The sequence below is a fragment of the Rhododendron vialii genome, chromosome 2a (assembly GCF_030253575.1).
Source record: "Rhododendron vialii isolate Sample 1 chromosome 2a, ASM3025357v1".
In the NCBI taxonomy this organism is placed as follows: Eukaryota; Viridiplantae; Streptophyta; class Magnoliopsida; order Ericales; family Ericaceae; genus Rhododendron; species Rhododendron vialii.
Genome location: NC_080558.1, coordinates 6,574,881 through 6,595,840, shown reverse-complemented (window position 1 = coordinate 6,595,840; position 20,960 = coordinate 6,574,881). Strand labels below are relative to the sequence as shown.

Sequence of the window (20,960 nt, the reverse complement as noted above, 5' to 3'; positions counted from 1 at the left end):
TAGGAGAGCACAAGTGGCAAATTGAGGCTATTTTTGAATTAGTTGATCTTTTAAATACAGTAGTTTTGAACAAATAATGAAAGTCCATAATGAAAGTCCTTCACCCTTACCATTGTGGTAGCTTTTGACAATAATGGAATAGTTTAAGTATAAATATTTATGATTTAAGGGGGGAAAAATCACTTAATTTAATTCTTCAAATACAAAACATTTTTCAGGGCTACATTTCTTTATTTATACGTAAATATTACTACGTAAATGTTTTCAGATACGTACATTGGCTCTTTCGTTAGGTTAAATTAAAGCCATATAAGAGAAAAGTGTAAAATAGCAGACATTGCAACAGGGTAATGATAAGGCTATGTTTTATCTATAGATTAGACATGTATCGGTATTCAAACAGCTTGATCTTTTATAGTATTGATGAAAAAATAGCGACTGATTCGAATAAAAAAATATATCTCAATGACTTTAATTCATCTAAAGACTAGCTATAGAGGAGAATTGAATCAACTCTTTATTTCGTTTATAACAAAAACCAAGATTAGTACGTATTGTACTCATTTTATTTCGTTTATAACAGATCAGTATTGTACTCAGTACTATACTCTTTAACATTTCCCCTTACCTAACCACTCAGAAATCGAGCTAAAACACTTAGGCCCCGTTTGATAACCCTCCAAGGGGTTGGGATTGGATTGTTAGAGTGAGAGTATTATCAATACCTTGTTTGGTTTCCCAAAAATGGTCCGGACTATCAATCCCACCGGATTGCTAATACCCCAACTTGGGGGTATTGCTAATATCATCTTGGAGATGGTATTAATAATCCCATACCAATCTCTCCTCCTTATCAATCTTTTCTCATTATCAATCTCTTCTATCAATCCAATTCCATCATCTAATCCCATCTCAAACAAACATAATATTAATAATCCTATCATCGAATCCCATCCCAAACAAACATACTCATTATTAATTCCTTCTCATTACCAATCCCAATTTTAATCTCATCTCTTTACGAATCCCATTTATCTATCACCGTTATCAAATGGGGCCCAAGTTAATCGGGTATACACTTAAATTTCTGGTAACAAAACATGGCCTACAAAATCTGTAACTTTTTTACCTTTTCATTTTGCTATCGATGCAATTGAGTAAAGAGTAAAGAGCATATATATAAGACTAAATGAGAGAGTGAATTGGGTTTATACCCGCCCAAATTTCGGGTAACAAAACATATATGGCCTACAAATACCTTTTCATTTTAATTGAGGGATGGTGCTGTGCGCACCTCTGAGCTGTCGGATAGTGCATCCAACGACTCGGATCTCATCTCGGCAATGGACGGCTCTCGATCGTTGGTTGCCGAAATGAGATCCGAGCCGTCGGATGCACAATCCAACGGCTCGGAGGTGTGCACCTCACTGTATAGCACCCACCCGAAGTCCATTTTTATGGATGCATTTAGTAAAGACTAAATTAAAAAACCATCTCTCTCTCACTCACTCACTCACTCACACACACTCACTCTCTCTCTCATTGCTTGTTAGTCAAGGTTTAGAAATGGTTAAGGTAGTAATCTTACTTGACCCCCCACCTAAAATCTCACTAATTAATCAATGGAAGACCTTAAGCAAAGACGATCATGATTAATTAATTTACTTCGTTTATGATCATCATCAAAGTAAAATCCATGCCCTACCTAACCCACCATATATCCCATATATATAGACCGTCTGATCAAACGATCGACGACCAACATGCTTTTTCATGAAAATTAACTATATATATTTTGTATTTTGTTGATTGTAATTAAACAGTTGAAAATGTAATTTCTTGGATCATACTCAACCTAATGCATGCTCGTGGACGTACGGATGCAAAATTTTACTACTTTAAAGAAAATTAATATGAAGGAAAATTAAACCTTGGGGTGATGCATGAACCTATACACAAGGCTTGCATAGGGTCCGTTCTGGATCGGTTTGGTTCCTTAGAAATCCTAGGACTGAACCGTGACTTACGGTACTAAGAAATTGTATTCCTGTCCGGACCAAAAGTCCTACAGGACTGAACCGAACAAATACGCGAATCACGGTTTCGGTTTTGACCCACGGATTACGTACGCACATATTGCAGTACTTGAGCACTCTTTGCCCTTCCAATTGTCAAGTCCTTGGGGTTGACTCTTGGGGCCACCTCACCCCACGCGTAAGCATGTGAAACGGTTGTGGTTAATTGGAGGTGCGCTCAAGCTGGCCCGGAACACCCTGCATTATTACACATACAAAAAAAAGTCCTTGGGGTGACCTGCGATGATGCTTTGATTGGTACTCCATGCAATCAACCGTCCCGTGCTTTTTTTTGTTTGCTAAAATGGTCCTGGTGATTTGAGAATAAAATGTAAAACACTTATCATGATGTTTTGTGAACCTTTTTATGCATGTTATAAGGAGGCCATGGCCGGGTTCGATCTCCTCTATCCTGAAAATTTCTGTGCCTCTTTGCCGAGAGGTTTTCTGGGCGTTGGATAGTGTACGTAATTTTCTTTTTATATTTTAAATTCAACGGCGCGCTGACAAATATCTCGACATAGAGGTACAAGGATTTTCGGCTCATAAGATCTGGCTCTGGCCATGGGGGTAAAACTTGTGTAGGAATTTATGTTTGTAGTTAAGAGGGCGTGAAATAATGTTATGATGGGAGTCATTTGGGTTGTTGCATGGGGACATGATCGTGTTCTCTAAAAGGCAAAATATAGTAGGGAGAAGGGCTATATATGTCATTAAAAGTCAAAACCCTCTCCCAAAAAAGGAACGGAAAAAGGAAAATAGAAAATAAATTTAGGGAAAAAAGGAGGGGTTTTTTTTTTTTTGAATACAACGCTTATTTGTAACGTTTTCTCACATGAAATGAGTCTCGTACGTGCATGTGCCGATCCCACCCCATATGAAAAGAGGTGTTACGACTAACCGTTGTGTTGAAAACTTTCTCAACCAAGCTTATCAGTTTACGATGCATGCAAAATCCCTTCCTCCCCCGTTCTCCTCTTACCAATTTGTAAAGAAAATAAAACAGATGATTTCTTACATATATATATTTTTAAAGAATTGGGTCGGTTGAGAATCCATCACAAAAAAAGAGAGGAAGTGTATACATATTAAAGACCTAGAGGTTGCTCTAGGAGAAAGGCGAATGACTGACTTTGGGAGTACTTCCTTTGGTCAGGAGTTCGATTTCTCACCGGGTGACTATCTTGATAGTAAGTGGGGGACTGTGACTGGTGTGGCCGAGCTAGTTTCCCCTGAGATTTTGGTTGCGTAGTCGGGTCCAATTGTGACTTGACTGTAGGGTTGTTACTTGGTTATAAAAAAACAAAAGACTGTCACCAATGAGGTAGAAAAAAATCAAAGGCAGCGTCTTTTATGTGTGCCCCCTAGAGTTTCATCTTTTAGTCAATCTAATCCTCTTTAAACTGTAGTTTGTTATTAAATAGGGCAAAAATACCACAGTGAAAGAGGAAAATTTTATACTAGGAGAAATCATGGGGTTTCAATTTGCTTTTGACTGAGTTAGGTTTTACAAGACTTCAACTTTTTTTTTTTTTAATGCAGGGTGTCTAGGATCAGCTTGCGCGCACCTCAGAGTAATTCCTACAGCCCCTCCCACAATCGTTTCACATACTAACACATGGAGGTAAGATGGCCCAAGACCACTTGGCCAACCCGTTGGGATTAAGACTTCAACTTTTAACGAGTGTACCTTCGATCCTGAGGTATAATGTCGAACATTGGTGCAATATTTGGTTTGTGAAAATTGACATTGAAATAATATTTGGGAACAAATGTCATAATTCATTTAATGCTGTGTCGGTTTGTGTTATGTATCAACTTTTGTTTGGTCCCTCCTGTCGTTGCTGTTTTTTTTGTTAATCTATTTAACTCATTGTACTTAGTGATATTCGAGTGAATAAACTTTTCTTTTGCAGATAAGAACACAAATTTGATATATTTCATTTTGTTGAGGGATATGTAGTTGAAAAATTTACAAATTTCCCAAAGATGCAATAACATCCGTACAATTTGTGCCCCTCCCATTGTAATTTATTCTTGGCTGCGTTCTTTTAAATTTATTTTAAAATAAATTGGTTTGTCATTATTTAAAGTTTTTTTTGCATTTGTTAGTTTTGTGCCAAATTTTTGGAGATTATCGATTCGCCTCGATAAGAGGAATCGGAAAACTATATATTTTTTTTTACTTTTACCCAAGTATTTTGAGAAATAACCATTTTTTAGAAGAAAAAAAAAGTGAAATATGTTGACTTGTTTTGAGAAATAAGTGGTTAATTTTCAAAATATATGGGTAAAAGTAAAATTTGAAAATCCAAGTTTCTTGGTTGTAATTAGTTGATACAATTCTTGAACAAAATCGGAACTGAACCGTGATTCACGGCTCGAATTAAAATTGAACTTTGAGACTTTTGATCCGGATACAGATTTCATTTTTAAAAAACCTTAACTCACAAATTAGAATTGAATTAATAGAAATCCAATCCAATCTGATCCGAACGGTGTACAGCCCTAAGAGCAAGTACACCAGTGCATAGCTAATTTACCTTGTGAATAGTTTACAATTTTAGTTTACCTATCAACTTTTTCTATCACAATTACACCAACACTATCTATTTTACTTACTATCTATTATAATATTGTTTTTTCTTCATTTTTTTTGTTTCTTTTTTTCTTCTTCCCCATTTCATTTCTGATTTTGCAGCCAGCAATACGTGCCCCATTTTTCAGCACTCCAACCAGTCCCCCACCTCTCTCTCTCTCTCTCAAATTCACCCAAAATTTAGAACCCAACAAATGTAATCCTCGGGGAGGAGTTATAGCAAGAAATTGAACCCTATATCTTTCAATTCAGATGAGAATTGGTGCAGAAAACTTATCCCATGAATAATCTCTGCAAACTGGAAGAAGAGAATTCCATGGAAGGGAGAGAGAGAGAGAGAGAGAGAGAGAGGAACTGGGTTTTGACATGATTTGTGATCCAGAACCTCGTTGCTCCGGCTAGGTTTCTACAGGAGAGAGAGAGAGAAAGAGGAGGGAAACAATAAAATAAGGAGTAGCTTGTGAATAGAGCTTCGGCAAATGAAGCGAACACCTGTAGCAAAAGGTATTCAACCTACCCCTTTACCGATTCTGCTGCATGAGAGTTTTCTCACCTTGGATTGGTAAAATGGCTAAGATTGGGTGTTTACCTAAGCTGATATACTTGTTCTAAGCATTATGGCAGTTTCTCAATGACAACCGCCGAGAATATCGGGCGCGAAATATACAAATCCCATCTCGGAATGTTCACATCCCAAAATCAGCTTAAATCCGTGACTTTTGCTTCCTCCGGATTGTCCGTACACGTTTTCTCTCCTCCCTCTGTCAGATCATTCAGTGCTCTTGGCGCACACTACGCGGCGGCGTCTCAAGTCTCTCCTCACACACATTGTTGTGGAATCCTGACACTTTGTCAAGGGCTTCATAAAAATGTGTGATTGACGAGAGGCGTGGGGAACCACGTGACGGTGCCGCAAGAGCATTGAATAATTTTTCCCTCCCTCTCTTTCTTTCGTTACAAAAATAAAAGTGCAAGTATGCTACACGTCACTTCCTTTAAAGAGTATGGTTTGTCACACCAAACCATCATTTGTCGAAAATCCTACCGCACTTATGTCAAGACCGAAGCTAAAAGTCCAATCATATTTGGATGATATTCAAAGTATGTCTAGCCCCAATAAAAGGGAACAGGGGTGTGCTGTGCATCGTTCGGACCATCGGTTTTGACAATCAATGGTCTAGATTTTTTTTTTAAAAATTTCGGGGAAGAGTTAAAATCTGGACTTAACTCTTCCCCGAAATTTTTTTTTTTTATAAATTTTAGATCATCCAAAATACTTTTGGACAGTTGAGATTGCACAACACTGTGCTAACCTGGGCTTTCTCGGTACACGTCATCACCTATCTACCCCCTCTCTCACTCCGTCACGGAATTCGTGCGTGGCAAACGGTAAATTCCGGTGAAAATCCCCCAAAGGAATTCGAGTGATAGAATCGTAAATATATGGGAATTAGAGTGCCCACAAAAAAGGGACTTGCACGTGACACAGCGTCGGTGGTGGTGGTGGGGTTTTGTGTTAGTGGAGAGAGAGAGAGAGAGAGGGAGAGAGCGGTTAGTTGCGGTTGAGACGGTGGTTAAAAAAAAGTGGAAATCTTTTTCAGCTACAGATATTTAACGGAACCATGGCCAAACACAAAATTTAGGTTGTACTTTACTTGGAATCTGATTATTTAAGGCCCTTTTGGTTCCTTTTGGGAATATTATTATTTCGTAATTTATTTTCTTATCTGTAAATTTCAAAATATATCTTCCCATATAGTACCTTATATGTAAACAGTAGTACTAGTAATTTTCTGGATCAATTGGCAAGAGAGTAATTTCTTTTTTTATTTACCGACACAAAAGAAAGTATTTTTTTTGCATTTTATAATTTCGGCGTGAATGACTTATTTTTGACTTGATGTATTTTGGAGTCAATATCATTGTGTATGCTACAAAATTGAACCCTCCACGATGCTATTTATGTCTCGACGTGTAGTAAAAAGCTATTCATTCCGAGCTGGTCATCACGTACGTCTCGAAGTGCAATAGAAAGCTCACATATGTTAATCAGATTATATATAGTTACCCACACGAACGAATAAAACCCGTTATCAAAAAATGGATGGTACACCTTGTATCCATTTCTCTCACTACAAAATTCAATTCGAAATAACTCATTTTTCTTTTCACGGTAAAAACACATTCATTCAAACAAGTCATACGGCTACGATGTAGTATTAAATTGACACAAATTTCCTTAATTGTGTCGACATTAAAAATATGGCAGACAAATACAGTACTAATTTTCGTGGACAAAGAAAAATTGGTGAACGAAAATCAGACAAGATTTTCACCGATATGATTCCTCTTCAAGTCGCAGTGGGGAAAAGGTTTTTGGGTAACGGAAAATTTAATCCAACCGCGGTCGGTCAAACCGAGCGTTTGTCTTGTTCGTACTTAACGGCCGTTACCGTTTAGCCTCAACAGCCTTGTACTCTCTCTCTTTTGTGCTTCTATAAAGAAAGAGTCCCGTCACGTTCAACCTCCTCGTCTCTGACTCTCTGCTCCGCTTTTATCTTTTGCTTCTCCTTCTCCTTCTTCTTTCTCTTTTCTCAGTTTCCACTACACAGTGGAGAGAGAAACTGAAAGACCCACAGAGAGAGAGAGAGAGAGAGAGAGAGAGAGAGAGAGGGCGTTTGTAATGGCAATGGCGGCCTCGAAGAAGTGGGTTTCTCTGTGTTCGTTTCTTCTCCTCATCCTGTTGCTCGTCGGAGTCGTCGCGATTGTGCAAAGGAACCAAACCTCTGCTTCAAGGTAATTTCCTCTCTCTCTCTCTCTCTCTCTCTCTCTCTGTGTGTGTGTGACTCTGTGTATGTGTGTGTAGAGTCGGTACTCTACGTTTTTCCAAATACCTTGCTCATTGTTTTTTTCAAACCAAGATCGAGCTTCCCTGTTCGTGTCAATTGTTGAATTATTAGGTACTGAGTTTGTATTTGCTCTGCATTAACTGTTTTTCTTCAAAATTCTCCAAAATAGCTGGCGCGAATTGCAGTTTTCCTCTGTTATTTCCCGCTAATTAGAAGGCACTATTCGCTAAAATGGTCCGCATTTTCATTTCTGAGCTTTTCCATTTCACCCTCAACTTGTTGATTCAGGTCAACCTCTGGTTCTCAACAGAAATCTAGAAAGAGAGAGAGAGAGAGAGGGAGGGGATTTTAGAGAGAGAAAGGGTTTGTGACTTTGTGTTGCTAAATTTTTATCGTTGCTGACAGGAACGAAGAAACAGTGGATTTACAGAGCTCCAACAACTCATCATCAATGGCGGCCACAAGGTTAGTTAGTAGGAGCCCAACACTGTTCACCGCATTGGGTTTATTGAAATCTCAGCCGTCAATTTCTCTGTAAAAAGAGTGTGCGCGACCGTTAGATGTGTTATTCCTACGTTTTCTCTGGCCAAACTTCTTCGAACAATCGTGGCCGTTGAGATCCCGAATCCCATTAGATCTGAATCGTTTATTCCGTTACGTTCGGTTTGGGGTTAATTCGGATTCGTTGGCTGAAACAACCAACCCCCATTGGTGCATTCGTTCCTCCGCCTCCTCTTCTTGAATTTCCGTAATTACCCTCGTAACAAACTTTTGGTTTCGTCAATGCTCGCAGTAGTAGAGATTCTGTAGGGGTAAATCCGTCATTTACCGTGCGAGTACGAATTGGAGGAAAATTCCCGCCGACGACGAGTCGTCTTGCCCTCCTCTCTCTCTCTCTCTCCAGAATTTTCTCTCTCTACAAAAAGCAGTTGGAAAGCTTCTCTCTCTGTGAGGAGTAAAATCTGCTCACACACTCTCTCTCTCTCTCCACGCTCCCACTACTGCAGTGTACTTCCGACTCGAGTCCTTCTGCACTGCTCACTGAAATGGTGAATAACTGTCGGGTATTTTAAGGCTAAGTTACTAAAATACCCCTAAACCATCATTAGTCGGTTTGGTGCAAAGAGAAGTATAAATAAATATAAGTGCACGAAGAAAAATTAATTTACGGGTCAGGTATAAATTACTATTAGACGTTTTTTGAGCCTAACATAAATAAATCTGAGCTACACATAATTTTTTTCCCTGTAGGCATTTTTCTGATTTTCCTGTTTACGAATTAAAAAAATATGGAGAAAAATCTGTATCTGGGTAATGGGGCATATTTTTTAATAAATAAGCCAAAAAGATTTTTTCTGTGCATTGTTTTTTTTTTTTTTTTTTGTTTACACGTAGATCTGCATATGTAATAGTCAAGAAAAGTGACATAATAATTGTAGATTGTCGGGCTAGGAAAAGAGGATGACGTAAACAGATTTTGAATGCCGTGATACGAAAGGATTGGGCTTACTAAACCTAGGTGAGCAGGTAGCTCTAGACAGAGTTCATTGGAAAAAATATGATTCATGTAGTCGACCACAATTTCCAGTTTGGTTATTGTTTTTATTTTATTGTTATTGTTATTGCACTCCTTATGCCGTACATGTGGAATTGCTCTGTTTTTAGCCGAAATGGGTACACTGTGGAATCAGCAGAAAGTAGTTGGTGATTGCCCAAAAAGTTGTTAAAATGTCAGTTTGTCAACGGTTCTGATTGACCATTTCTTTTTCACATTGATTTGTGGTGGAATTGATTCTTCCCGAATTGTCGATGATTTTGAGTTGTGGATTTAATTTGGGTTCTTGTTGTTTTAGGTTGGAAGAGTATGGATCTTTGAATGAGCATGCTGTGGACGACCCAGATGAAGTTGCTGCCATGGTTGAAATGTCTGCTCTCTCTCTCTCTCTCTCTCTCTCTCTCTCTCTCTCCAATTAACGTGTTCATTTGATTACAGTGACCCCCTTTACTCGAAAGCACATGGCATTCAATTTTGGATTGCATTTCCATTCCCTTTTTGTCCTCATCAACTTATTTTAATGAGATCTATCCATTACTCTATTATAAAATTTACAGATTAAGGAATAAAAAAAACCATGATCCTCATCTGCTACATTCTTGTGACTCCACCTTCTTGCTCAGTTGCTCCACCTGCCAATTGCAGTGATATCCTAATCCTAATGTTTAACATTTAAGTAAAGATTCTGTTTGCGTAGTTGTTTGATCAGTATTACGAAAATAGATGTCTAGAGACAAATGTGTCCAGAGCAGCTTAAATGCAAACAAATGCGAATGCCACACGATGCACGTGAGACTCACACACCGGATGAACGGGAGATCAATCTCATGTTTCCCAAGCATTTTTCTACTCTATTCTATGCTATGGTTAAAAAGTTGCTTATTCGTATATTTACTTGAGACAAATTACATTTACAGTATTAGCATAAAAAAGAACTACTCAAAATCTACACTGCACAGGTCTCAATGGATTTACATCAAAGCTTACATTTGGACTGTATTTGCATGTGGCCAATGTATCAAAAGCAACAACAGAGATGCCTAGTTAGTGTAAATTACAGGGGCCTTCTATTAGGTGTAGATTAGAATGCGGTGTTTTTTTTTTTCTTCCTGTTGCATGAATCCTAGATCTGTCAATTTGTTACAGCCTCACCCATGTGTGGCCAAAGGAAGCAAAAAGTAGTACCTTCTTGCTTTGTACCCTCATGAAATGACAAAAGATACACATTCTGCTGTGTAACTGTAACCCCACAGTGATCTTGTTTGAAAAATGAAAGAGCTAGATGTTGGGAGGACAGATGGTGGGTGAGAATAATTACATCCACCGACAGATCTTGGCAAACTAGTAGCTGTATTTCTGCATAACATCTTATCGTAGTGAATGAAATAGAAATGAATAAATAAATGAAACAGGAAGAAATAAATGAAATAAGGACGTATATGAGAGTGATGTGGTCGGGGTGTTGCCGAGTGATGTGTCCGTAGCATCACTTAAACTTTTAGTTGATGTATGCGAGGAGAATGACCTATCTCAAAATCCGTGTTTTTGTGAGCTTTAGCTCGTTTAGTCTGTTTAGCCCGTTTAGGAAAACTTCGGTGTTTTCCTGAATTCTTCTGTTATTGTCATTGGTATTTGTTGATGGGTGTTGTTTGGGGTTTGGGGCTTTGGATTAGAGCTATCTGTGTGTCCTCACATGTAGTGTGTCCTATGTGTGCTTTTATTAATTATGAAATTAAACTCTGTGAACACATTCCTTGTGACTTAACAGGAGCATCCAGAACAGCACTGAGAGGAGGAAATTAGGCTACTTCTCGTGTGGTACCGGAAACCCTATTGACGATTGCTGGCGGTGCGACTCGAACTGGCACCGCAATCGCAAGCGCTTGGCGGACTGTGGCATCGGCTTTGGGCGCAACGCCATTGGAGGCCGCGACGGTCGCTTTTACGTCGTCACAGACCCCTCTGACAATGACCCCGTCAACCCCCGCCCCGGGACACTTCGCCATGCTGTCATCCAAGACAAACCCCTCTGGATCGTGTTCAAGCGCGACATGGTCATACAACTGAAACAAGAACTGATCATGAACAGTTTTAAAACAATTGATGGGCGTGGGGCTAATGTTCACATAGCAAATGGTGCTTGCATTACTATTCAGTATGTGACCAACGTGATTATTCACGGGCTGCATATACATGACTGTAAACCCACTGGGAATGCTATGGTGAGGAGCTCACCTAGTCATTTTGGGTGGAGGACAATGGCTGATGGTGATGCTGTTTCGATTTTTGGGTCGAGTCATATTTGGGTTGACCATAATTCTCTGTCTAATTGTGCTGATGGGCTTGTTGATGCTGTTATGGGTTCGACCGCGATTACTATTTCTAATAACCACTTTACTCACCACAATGAGGTTTGTTCAATGCAAATTTTGCAATTTGAACTCTGGTTTAATTTGGTTGTTTGGTTATGGGGAGAGTGATTTTCTTTGATTTGTGTGTGATGAAAAATTAGGTGATGCTGTTGGGGCACAGTGATTCCTATGTTAGAGACAAACAGATGCAAGTCACTATTGCGTACAACCATTTTGGTCAGGGACTTATCCAGAGAATGCCGAGGTATATATATACAGCTTGTCCTTTCATATGAGCTGGGTTTTCTTGTTTTGTCCTTTAAAAATGCAAAAGATTGTTCCTTAGTGTAGTCTGGGTCCATAAATTGAGACTCCGTCCCTTATAGCCTAGTCTATATCTGCACCAGACGTGACTTTGTACCGACACCTTTCTCTGTGTAGACGGCTAAGTGACTCATAACCTTAACATATTTCTTGGAATAATGGAATATCTTTTCCAAATATGCGAGATGAGAATTTTTCCCACAGCTTTATGTAAGCAGTAGCACAATCAGAAACTGAATTTTTTTTTTTTCTGTTTTTTCCACAAGTTTTACTGAATACAAATAACAATTTGGTTTCGATATGATCTGGGGCTGTGTTTGATTAATGAAAGTGAGGATCTCTGGTGAGAAATGAGAAGGTGAAGAACAGGATAATATTGGTCTGTATTTCAGCATTGTTTCTGATATGAAACTGGTTTGTGAAAAATTGCAGATGCAGGCATGGGTATTTCCATGTGGTGAACAATGACTACACTCACTGGGAGATGTATGCAATTGGTGGAAGTGCTAACCCCACCATCAACAGCCAGGCCAACAGATACCTTGCTCCCTCCAATCCATTTGCAAAAGAGGTGAACTTCTATTTTCCCCTTATGGAAAAAGTGTGGAGATTTGGTGAATAAACATGGGAAATTCGTAGGGTCTCTCGTAATGGAATTGTTCTCTGGATTTATGCCGATTGTATTTCATTTTTCCCCACAAAAAGTAGTGAATGTTCTGAATGTTGATGAGGCTTGTTTTGGTGCAGGTTACGAAGAGAGTGGAAACTGCAGCAAGTCAATGGAAGGGTTGGAATTGGAGGTCAGAGGGTGACCTTTTGCTCAATGGTGCCTATTTCACCCCATCCGGGGCCGGAGCCTCGGCTAACTATGCCAGAGCTTCCAGCCTAGGGGCCAAGTCTTCTTCAATGGTTGGCTCCATCACCTCCGGTGCAGGTGTTCTCGGCTGCCGCAGAGGCCATCAGTGCTAACACCAATCTCACTCAGTCAACTTATATATGGAGAAGAATTGGTCTTTCTATTTTTCTTTTCTTCGGTTAGGTTTCCGGTTTTTACTACATATTCCACCATTGTTTCTCCATTTTTCGATATGATTTTCGATATGGCTTTGTCATTCTACATTGTCCTGCTACCGTTGCGCAACCTCGGCCCGCTTCAATTGAAAACGAAAACAGAACAATCGCGATTTTAGGAGCGGGTTCGCAAGCGTTGTTCAATTTTCTTTTTCTTACCTTGTTTTGTCAATCTCAACCTCCTCCTAACCACCATTTGGGCTATCAACTATCAGTCTTTACTGCAATTTGTGAGTTTTTCTTTCTTTTTTTGGGATTTGTTTCTTTAGCTTTCTTTTGGATACAAGATATCTTACAGTGTGAATGTCAAAACTCTTGAGGCTTGATTTATGGAAAAGTTTGGTGATAGATGATGATGCATAGCACTTAACTTCTTTACCTTTTCCCCACTCCCCACACTCTTTTTGGCTTTGTCATTGTCAATGGAAGCAATCCTATCAATGCCTTTTGGCTGTTGATTGTGTCTTCCCCTTGTGTACCTGTTTTATGGTGCATTCTTTGTTCACTTTTTGGGTGGTAATAATTTTCTCATGTGCACCAACCAGAATTTTGAGAAATCACAGCTGTTAGGTTTGTCCCTGGGCCTACCAAAATGATGTGTTGGTTAGTGAGAAATGGCTGGAAAATTTCGGGAGTTAGGTTATTAATTGTATCTTAAACTTTCCATAAATAGTCCAAGTCCATAATGATGAGTGAGATCAGGTATTAGCATAGGATGCTGATTTTTCACAGTTGACTCCATTCAGGGTTGGTAGGAGCTAAAAGTCACATAATTCGTCTACGGGTTCGTGAGCATGAGCTGGGAAATGTCTTTGAAAAATACCCCAAACTAGTAAAATCTGTGAAAATGAGAATTGAGAGTACAAGTGCAATGCGAGAATTGAGAGCAAAAATACAGGGTATTTGATAGATTATGCGACCAAGGATAAAAGGGGGCACACCATGTGCATACCAATTCAGCCTATTAAACTAGGATTGTACGGTCTCCCTTTTTCTAGAGAAAAGCAAAAGTTTTCAAGGGTTTGGATGATTTAGATGTGGCAATCTCAATTCATATTTTTTAACCCGTTTAAATTCATCCATTTATAACTCAATTCAATCCATCCATATTGTATAATGGGTTGATATGGATTGAACCCATATTAATTCATTTATACATGGGTTTAGATAAGTTAAAAATGGGTTAGAATTAAAAGATCCAACTGCTGCTTGTACGTTTATCCCAAACTCCTGCTGCCAAAGACAAATAGGAGTATTTTTTACGCTTGTGTGATCACTCTCTCAGTTAACCGATCGTGATTGACCTTTCTGCTATTATGGTGGAAATTTTCTTCTTTAAAAAACTAAGAGTAATGAATTGCTGCTTAAATTGAACGATCGTGCTAATCCTTTGCGTTTGGTTTTCGGTTTTTTTTTTTTAACAAGAAAGAAATATATCATATATAAATATAAAAAGGACACCATCGGTCCAAAGTAAAAAAAACAACAAAACAAAATACAAAAGAGCCACCTAGAACCAAAATGCGGGAGCCGGATCCATCGAGAAGCTGCGCCAGGAAATGACTTGAAAATTTCAATTTTTTGGGAATATGGAGTCCACACCTTTACTAGCCAAACCTTTACAAACCACGCAACCGTAAACATTCTTCTCCCTCCCCAAGGGGCAAGACAAAAAAATATTCGTATTTGTTAATTATGCGTCAAACTCTTGTAACTTTTCTATTCTTCTTGTTGAGAGGAATAGAAAAGGTAAAAAATTATGATCAAAACTCATTTTTTGAATAAAGACAAAATTAAGTTAAAATTTCTGTCTTTTTGGCTTATTTTCGTTTTTATTTTAAAAAATTAAGTTTTAATCATAATTTTTTACTTTTATGATTCCTCTTATTGAGACAAATCAAAAGGAAAGGGAAGGAGGGATAAAATACATTTTCCAACTTGAACTGGAGTAAATAAGCAGGAAGAAAGGGAAAAAAAAAAAAGGGGGAGGGAAAATGGGTCGGGTCGGGCAGGTTTGAGTTTGGCTTGACCCATATCCGGCCCGATCCATTTCAACCCGTTTACCATTTGCTTCATAATCGACCCGTCCATAATCGACCCGCGACTCATTTTAACCCGCCCATACCCGCTCATTTGCCACGATCGTAATCTACTAGGTAATCTTACTCAAAAGTTATGTAATAATACACTCTTCTTATCAATGAAAGTGCAAAACTTCATCTAAACCATTGATTGCAGTAAATAAACGGCCCCGATTAGAACTGTCTCCTCCAGTCTAAAACATAGACTGAATTCATTGTTTTGGATATTTTTTCTTTATTCGAAAAAAAATTAGTTTGGTTAATAAATTTCACTTTTTAAATTTTTTTTTGTTAAACGAGACGAATCAATAATTCACAACAAATTAACGTATAACTAACATATGTAGAAAAAAATCCAATAAATAAAAAAATAATCCGACTTAAGCGAAAACATATCCCCGTAACGTTTCGCACCGCAGTAAGCTTTAAATGATTTCACAGGCAATCGACCAAAATATGGGTCCACAGTTACAATAAATGTTTTTTTTTTTGGGTCATGAATATTGAATAACAACAATAAATGTTGAGAATCAATAAATAGGGTTAGAAATCTTCTGACATCTCTCCACTTGGGCCTTTATTGGGCCTGACCCTTCGGTGCAGTTTGGCATCTCTCGTAACCTTAAATACTAGTACTTCGTCGATCGGTTCTTGGACCACACCAATCACAATTCTCTCACTCTGCCTTGGAGAGAGAGAGAGAGAGATGTGAATTTTCACCCTCCTTTTTTTTTTTTTTTAAATTTGAAAGTCAAATTTCCCCCTTCTCTTTGATTAATTGAATTAGTGGAAGTGTGTTAAAATCAAAACAAACAGGGTGGAGCCAGGATTTCATTTTAGAAGGGGCTAGATCTCGTAAGAGAAAAACCTTTAACTTGCAATTAGCTGCAAAATGCAATAATTTTTGATTGTTATCCAAGTTAAAATCAAGATGAATATTGCGTATTTGAAATCTTTTTTTTTAATCCGAAATTCATTCATAGGTAAAAGCCATACGGCTCCACACGATTACAATCTAATACAGAGATAAAGAATAAACAATAGTCATAAAGAGCAAAACTAATGCCTAAGCCCTAAATGCGAGCACAAAGCACCCAACACGTTACTGCCGAAACAGACTAACCAGAGGGCAGCGTAGATGAGGATAGGTAACCCAACAATTAGTCGCCTCAGAAAGACATTCCTGTCAGAAGCTTCAACATGTGTATTTGAAATCTTAATAAGAACTTTATAAGGGGAGAGAGTACAAATCAAATGAAAGTATAAAGGATACACTTTTTCTTTCTCGAATTTTTGGTGGCACGAACGAGTCTCAAATAAATAAAATTGAATTTTGGTTTATAAAACAGATGGCCTAATTATGTCACTAGTTTTTTAAGTTAAACTATCCATGACCGTATCTATAAGATGAATGATTCAGATTACTACAACGATTACTCGGTAAGGCTGTACAGTGAGTGGCGGAAATCTTGGAAATAATTTAATCTGAAAAATTAAAGGTATGCAAAAAGGGGTACGTATAGAAGTACAATTGTGGAGGTCACGTTATTTTTGTGGGGCAATCTTCAGGGTCGATCTCCATTTATTGTTTGGCCAGATTTAAATTCCTCATTCCTGAGACATGGTACAAATATTTTTCTGCAATTGTACGTCCCATATTCAAAGGGGTTCGTAAATTAAATTGCAGTCCCTGCCCATTTGTATGACTGTACGATATTCACTCTTTTCAGAACACAGAACAATTAACATAGGAGTATAATGTGATGTAGAATGTTACGTATTAAATGGAGAAAGCTATGGTACAAGTCCGTAAAGAGTTTTATCTCGAATTTAAATGTGCCATCGCAAGTGAACGGTGAGATTGATTTCATGAAATTACAGTCAAGAGCTGAGTAGGGCGGCAAACGAGCCGAGCCGTGTTTTGTCGAGCTTGAAACGAGCCAAAAACTTGAGCTTCCGCTCGGCTTGTTAGTCATTTATTAAACGAGCATTTTTAATCGAAACGAGTCTCTCTTAAAGAGCCGAGCCCTACTCGGCTCGTTTCGAAAATTGAATCTCAATTAAGCTGAGCTCGTTTACTAAAAACAAGCCGAGCCGAGCTCACGAACTGCTTGGTTGATTTGCAGCCCACCCAAGTAAGCTAGCACCAAGTGCCACCAACACTCTAAGTTACCAAAAAAGAAACAGGGATGCCTCTTAAAATTTTCAGGATTATCTCAACGGATAAAAAAACATACAAACACACAACTCAAACGTCGTTATTTTGTTACATTAGAGAAAACTTTCAACGCAACGGTTATTTGTATTTGTACTGCCCTCCACTCATGAGATGGGACTCATACGTACATACATAGGGTCTACATCATGTGAAAGAACGTTATAAATATATAACCGTTGCATTGAAAACTTTTTTCCCCTTCCATGACCACTTGGTCTAACCCGCTCTATTTTTGATCCCTCTAGCTTTCCATTAGCGTTATAAACGGTTAGGTGTATGCTCCATCTTAAAATTTCAAATTCAATTTTCCTTGCCAACAATTTTTGGGGCCACTTCACCTCATGCGTAAGCATGTGAAATGACTATGGGAGGGGCTGCAGGGATTAGTTCGAGGTGCACGCAAGCTGACCCGAGACACTCTACATAATATTATAATTTTAAAAAAAAACTTACCATATTCACGACTACCCCTAGTTTCCAACCGAATCTTCCAAACTTTTATTTTGCCAATTACTTATCTGTATGACTGTATCCACATGTCTCACCAAAATAAAGCCAAGCCATCACGGTTTTTTTTGCATGGAATATCCATCCTTTTTGCATGGCCTGAAAATACACATATATTACATTCGTAGTAATTAATATTAGGCAAATTTCACTCAGACCCCCTGAGGTATCTGATAATGACAGAAAATACCCCTCAATTTTCAAAAATGACAGAAACCTCCCCTATTTCACAGTTTGGGTTTCATTCCGTTAGTTCCGTTAGTGAAATGGACGGAAAACTTACGAAAAATGAAATTTTCAATTTTATTTAGTTCTACAGCTATCTTAGGGCTCTTATTGAACGTCCTAGAGCAAAAAATTAATTATGACCCTTTTGGATAAAATGATCAGAAAAATAAGATTTTCGCACCGATTCAAACGGATTAAAAATTGGAGCACTTAAGTATCTTCCCTTCATTTGGTTCTATGGCTCTCTCAGGGCTCTCATTGAAAGTTTTGGGGCCAAAAATTAACTATGACCATTTAGGATAAAATGATAAAAAAATAAAAATCTTTGCACCGATTCAAACGAATTAAAAATTGGAGCACTTAAGTATCTCCTCTTCGTTTAGTTCTACGGCTATTTTAAGGCTCTCATTGAAAATTTTAGAACTAAAAATTAATTATTGCACTTTAGGATAAAATAATCAGAAAAATAAGATTTTCGCACCGATTCAAATGGATTGAAAATTGAAGCACTTTAAGTATTTGCTCTTCATTGAAAGCCCTAAAATCAAATAAACAGCAAAATTTTAAATGCTCCAAATTTTAATTCGTTTGAATCGGTACAAAGATTTTATTTTTTTTAATTATTTTATCCTAAATGGTCATAATTAATTTTTGGTTCTAGGACTTTCAATGAGAGCCCTAAGATAGCTGTAGAACTAAATAAAATTGAAGATTTCATTTTCTGTACATTTTCGTACATTTTCCGTCCACTTTACTAGCGGAACTAACGGAATGAAACCCAAACTGTGAAATAAGGGAGGTTTCTGTCATTTTTGAAAATTGAAGGGTACTTTCTGTCATTGTCAGATACCTCAGGGGTCTGAGTGAAATTTGCCCTTAATAATACGACTCTTTATTCCACCTAACTCTGACCCACAATCAAAACCCAATGGTTTTCCCAATGCCCTAAATAGCTTCCCAGCTAGCTAGCTATCACTTAGGTCAACGCCACAATATTAATTTACTCTCCCTTTAATAACCACAACTGTAAACCACCCTCTCCTCTGGCCCCCTCTCTCTATAAATACCACACCACTTCCCAACCCCAGATCATTCTGAGTTCTTATCAGAGAGAGAGAGAGAGTGAGAGAGAGATGGCAAAGTGGAATGCTGTGTTTGTGGTGGCAGTAGCAGTGGTACTTGTGAATGCCACGGCTAGGGAGATTCCAAGCCCAAAGGCATCACCTGGTCATGAAAATCCCAACCAAACCAACCTGGTCCATGTCCCTGACAATGCTATCCCACCAAACAATAGTGATGCCAAGAACGCCACCACCGTCAAGGACAAGAAGTGCCTGATCGGCTTCGCCGGCGTCGGCGGCATTGCCGGGGTTGGCGGAGTCATTCCCGTCATTCCCCTCGGCGCCGGCATCGGCGGGGTCGGCGGTGGCGTGGGTGGGGTCGGCGGTGTCGGTGGACTTGGCGGGGTCGGCGGGCTGGGAGGAGTAGGTGGGTTGGGTGGCGCAGCCGGTGGCGTTGGTGGAACCATACCTTAATTAGGGTTTTATTTTTTGTCTGGCTTTTGAACCCATGCATCATTGCATGAGTAGGGTTTTTTCAAGTTTCACTTCCAATGGGTTTTTATTATGCTATTTCTTGGCTAGTCTGTTTTTATTTTATTTTATTTTATTTTATGTTAACTATGCTATGCTTTTGGGGTCATTGTCTGTCTCTCCCTTTGGATTTGAATGAAGCAACTTTTGTTTGAAGCTCTTTTTTGATTTGTGTTTCTTGTCCTCAATACTACTTGCCTAGCTAGCTAATGCATGCATGCATGCATGTGTTAGATCGTAGCTGATGAGTACTTATTAATTATATAGTGGCGGAGGATATGAATTTTACAAATTAATGGCCCAAATACTACAAAATGATGATGAAAAAGAATAATTTTCAAGAGGTTAAATTAAAGTTATCATCGCATGATTTTGGACAACACAAAAATTAAAACAAATAACTAGCAGAGGAGCAAGCTGATTTCTAGCTCAGAGTCTCTCAAAACTTTTGATTCCTCGGCATGTTTTTTTTATTTTTATTTTTGGATACATGCAAGAAACCTTGGAGGTAGGGGATGGAATCCCGCAATGAGAATTGAACACAACTAATTTATTTATTTATTTATTTTTTGGGGTAAAGAGAAGCATTAGCACTTGGCCAACTCCTTGGGCTTCATGCGTGTGACATTAATGAGGAGTTTTTACTCATTAGAGGACAACTTGTCTGCCGATCCCTTCGGGTATGGTCGTGTGCAAATCGATGAGATTTAGCTAGGTTTGTGAGTTGTTGCAGATGAAGGTAATTTGCTGACTAAATTCAAAATTCTAAAATGCATGGGTGCACAAAGAAACTAGGATCGGAGAGAACTACTATTTCGTGTTCAAATAAGAATCACTCGTAAGAACGGAGAGTTGAGACGTACATGACAGAGGGATATATAAATTGGATGTTGCCCAATGATAGAGAGAGATATAAATTCGATGTTGGGCAACATCGAATTTCTATCTGTCTCTATATGGGAAGCGGACTCGGGGATGGTGCTGCCCTGCAATACCATGCCGTTCTGGCGCAGTGAAGGGATCCCCTTTTTGCATTTCTTTTTTTTGTGTGTGTGTTCTTTATCGGTCGAGATGCGCTCGGCACCCCTGCCGAGCACCCCTGCTTGGCAGGGTCTCCCGGTCCGGAAACGGACCCGGGGATCCTGCCGAGCGGCACCCCTGCTGAGCGGCCAATCCGGCCGTTTATGTCAAAATCGACGGCCTAGATCGAAACATCTTTTCCTTTTCCTTTTCTTTTTTTTTTAAATTCATTCGGTATCTTTGCATCCGCACCGTCCAAAACACTTTTGGACGGTCGAGATGCGCTCGGCACCCCTGCCGAGCACCCCTGCTTGGCAGGGTCTCCCGGTCCGGAAACATGTCCACTTTAAGATTACAAAAAAATTGAATCTTTTTAATGATTACCATGTTCCTCTTAAGGATCACATAGATTGTGGAGAGCTCATAAGTTTTTCTAGTACTCCTAACATCTAAGTGCACCCCTTGATGCCGTTGGACCAAAGCTCTATTG

General features: G+C 38.8%; 2 protein-coding genes across 2 annotated transcripts; both read left to right on the top strand.

The window, feature by feature from the left end:
* Positions 1 to 7,204: 7,204 nt before the first annotated feature.
* On the top strand, positions 7,205 to 13,172 carry LOC131318018 (probable pectate lyase 8). The gene is made up of 7 exons (XM_058347793.1): positions 7,205 to 7,470; positions 7,929 to 7,988; positions 9,377 to 9,448; positions 10,847 to 11,489; positions 11,591 to 11,694; positions 12,186 to 12,324; positions 12,501 to 13,172. The coding sequence occupies exons 1-7, from the start codon at positions 7,358 to 7,360 to the stop codon at positions 12,720 to 12,722; spliced, it is 1,353 nt and encodes a 450-aa protein (XP_058203776.1). The 5' UTR covers positions 7,205 to 7,357; the 3' UTR covers positions 12,723 to 13,172.
* A 5,819-nt stretch (positions 13,173 to 18,991) lies between these two features.
* On the top strand, positions 18,992 to 19,393 carry LOC131317029 (uncharacterized). Its single transcript, XM_058346610.1, has one exon. It carries the CDS (start codon positions 18,992 to 18,994, stop codon positions 19,391 to 19,393), a length of 402 nt encoding a protein of 133 aa, XP_058202593.1.
* The last annotated feature ends 1,567 nt before the right edge of the window (positions 19,394 to 20,960 follow it).

Coding starts and splice junctions, on each gene's coding strand:
- LOC131318018 (XM_058347793.1), top strand. CDS start 7,358: ATGGCAATGGCGGCCTCGAAGAAGTGGGTTTCTCTGTGTTCGTTTCTT. Junction 9,449..10,846: donor GTTGCTGCCATGGTTGAAAT/GTCTGCTCTCTC, acceptor GTGACTTAACAG/GAGCATCCAGAACAGCACTG. Junction 11,695..12,185: donor CTTATCCAGAGAATGCCGAG/GTATATATATAC, acceptor GAAAAATTGCAG/ATGCAGGCATGGGTATTTCC.
- LOC131317029 (XM_058346610.1), top strand. CDS start 18,992: ATGGCAAAGTGGAATGCTGTGTTTGTGGTGGCAGTAGCAGTGGTACTT.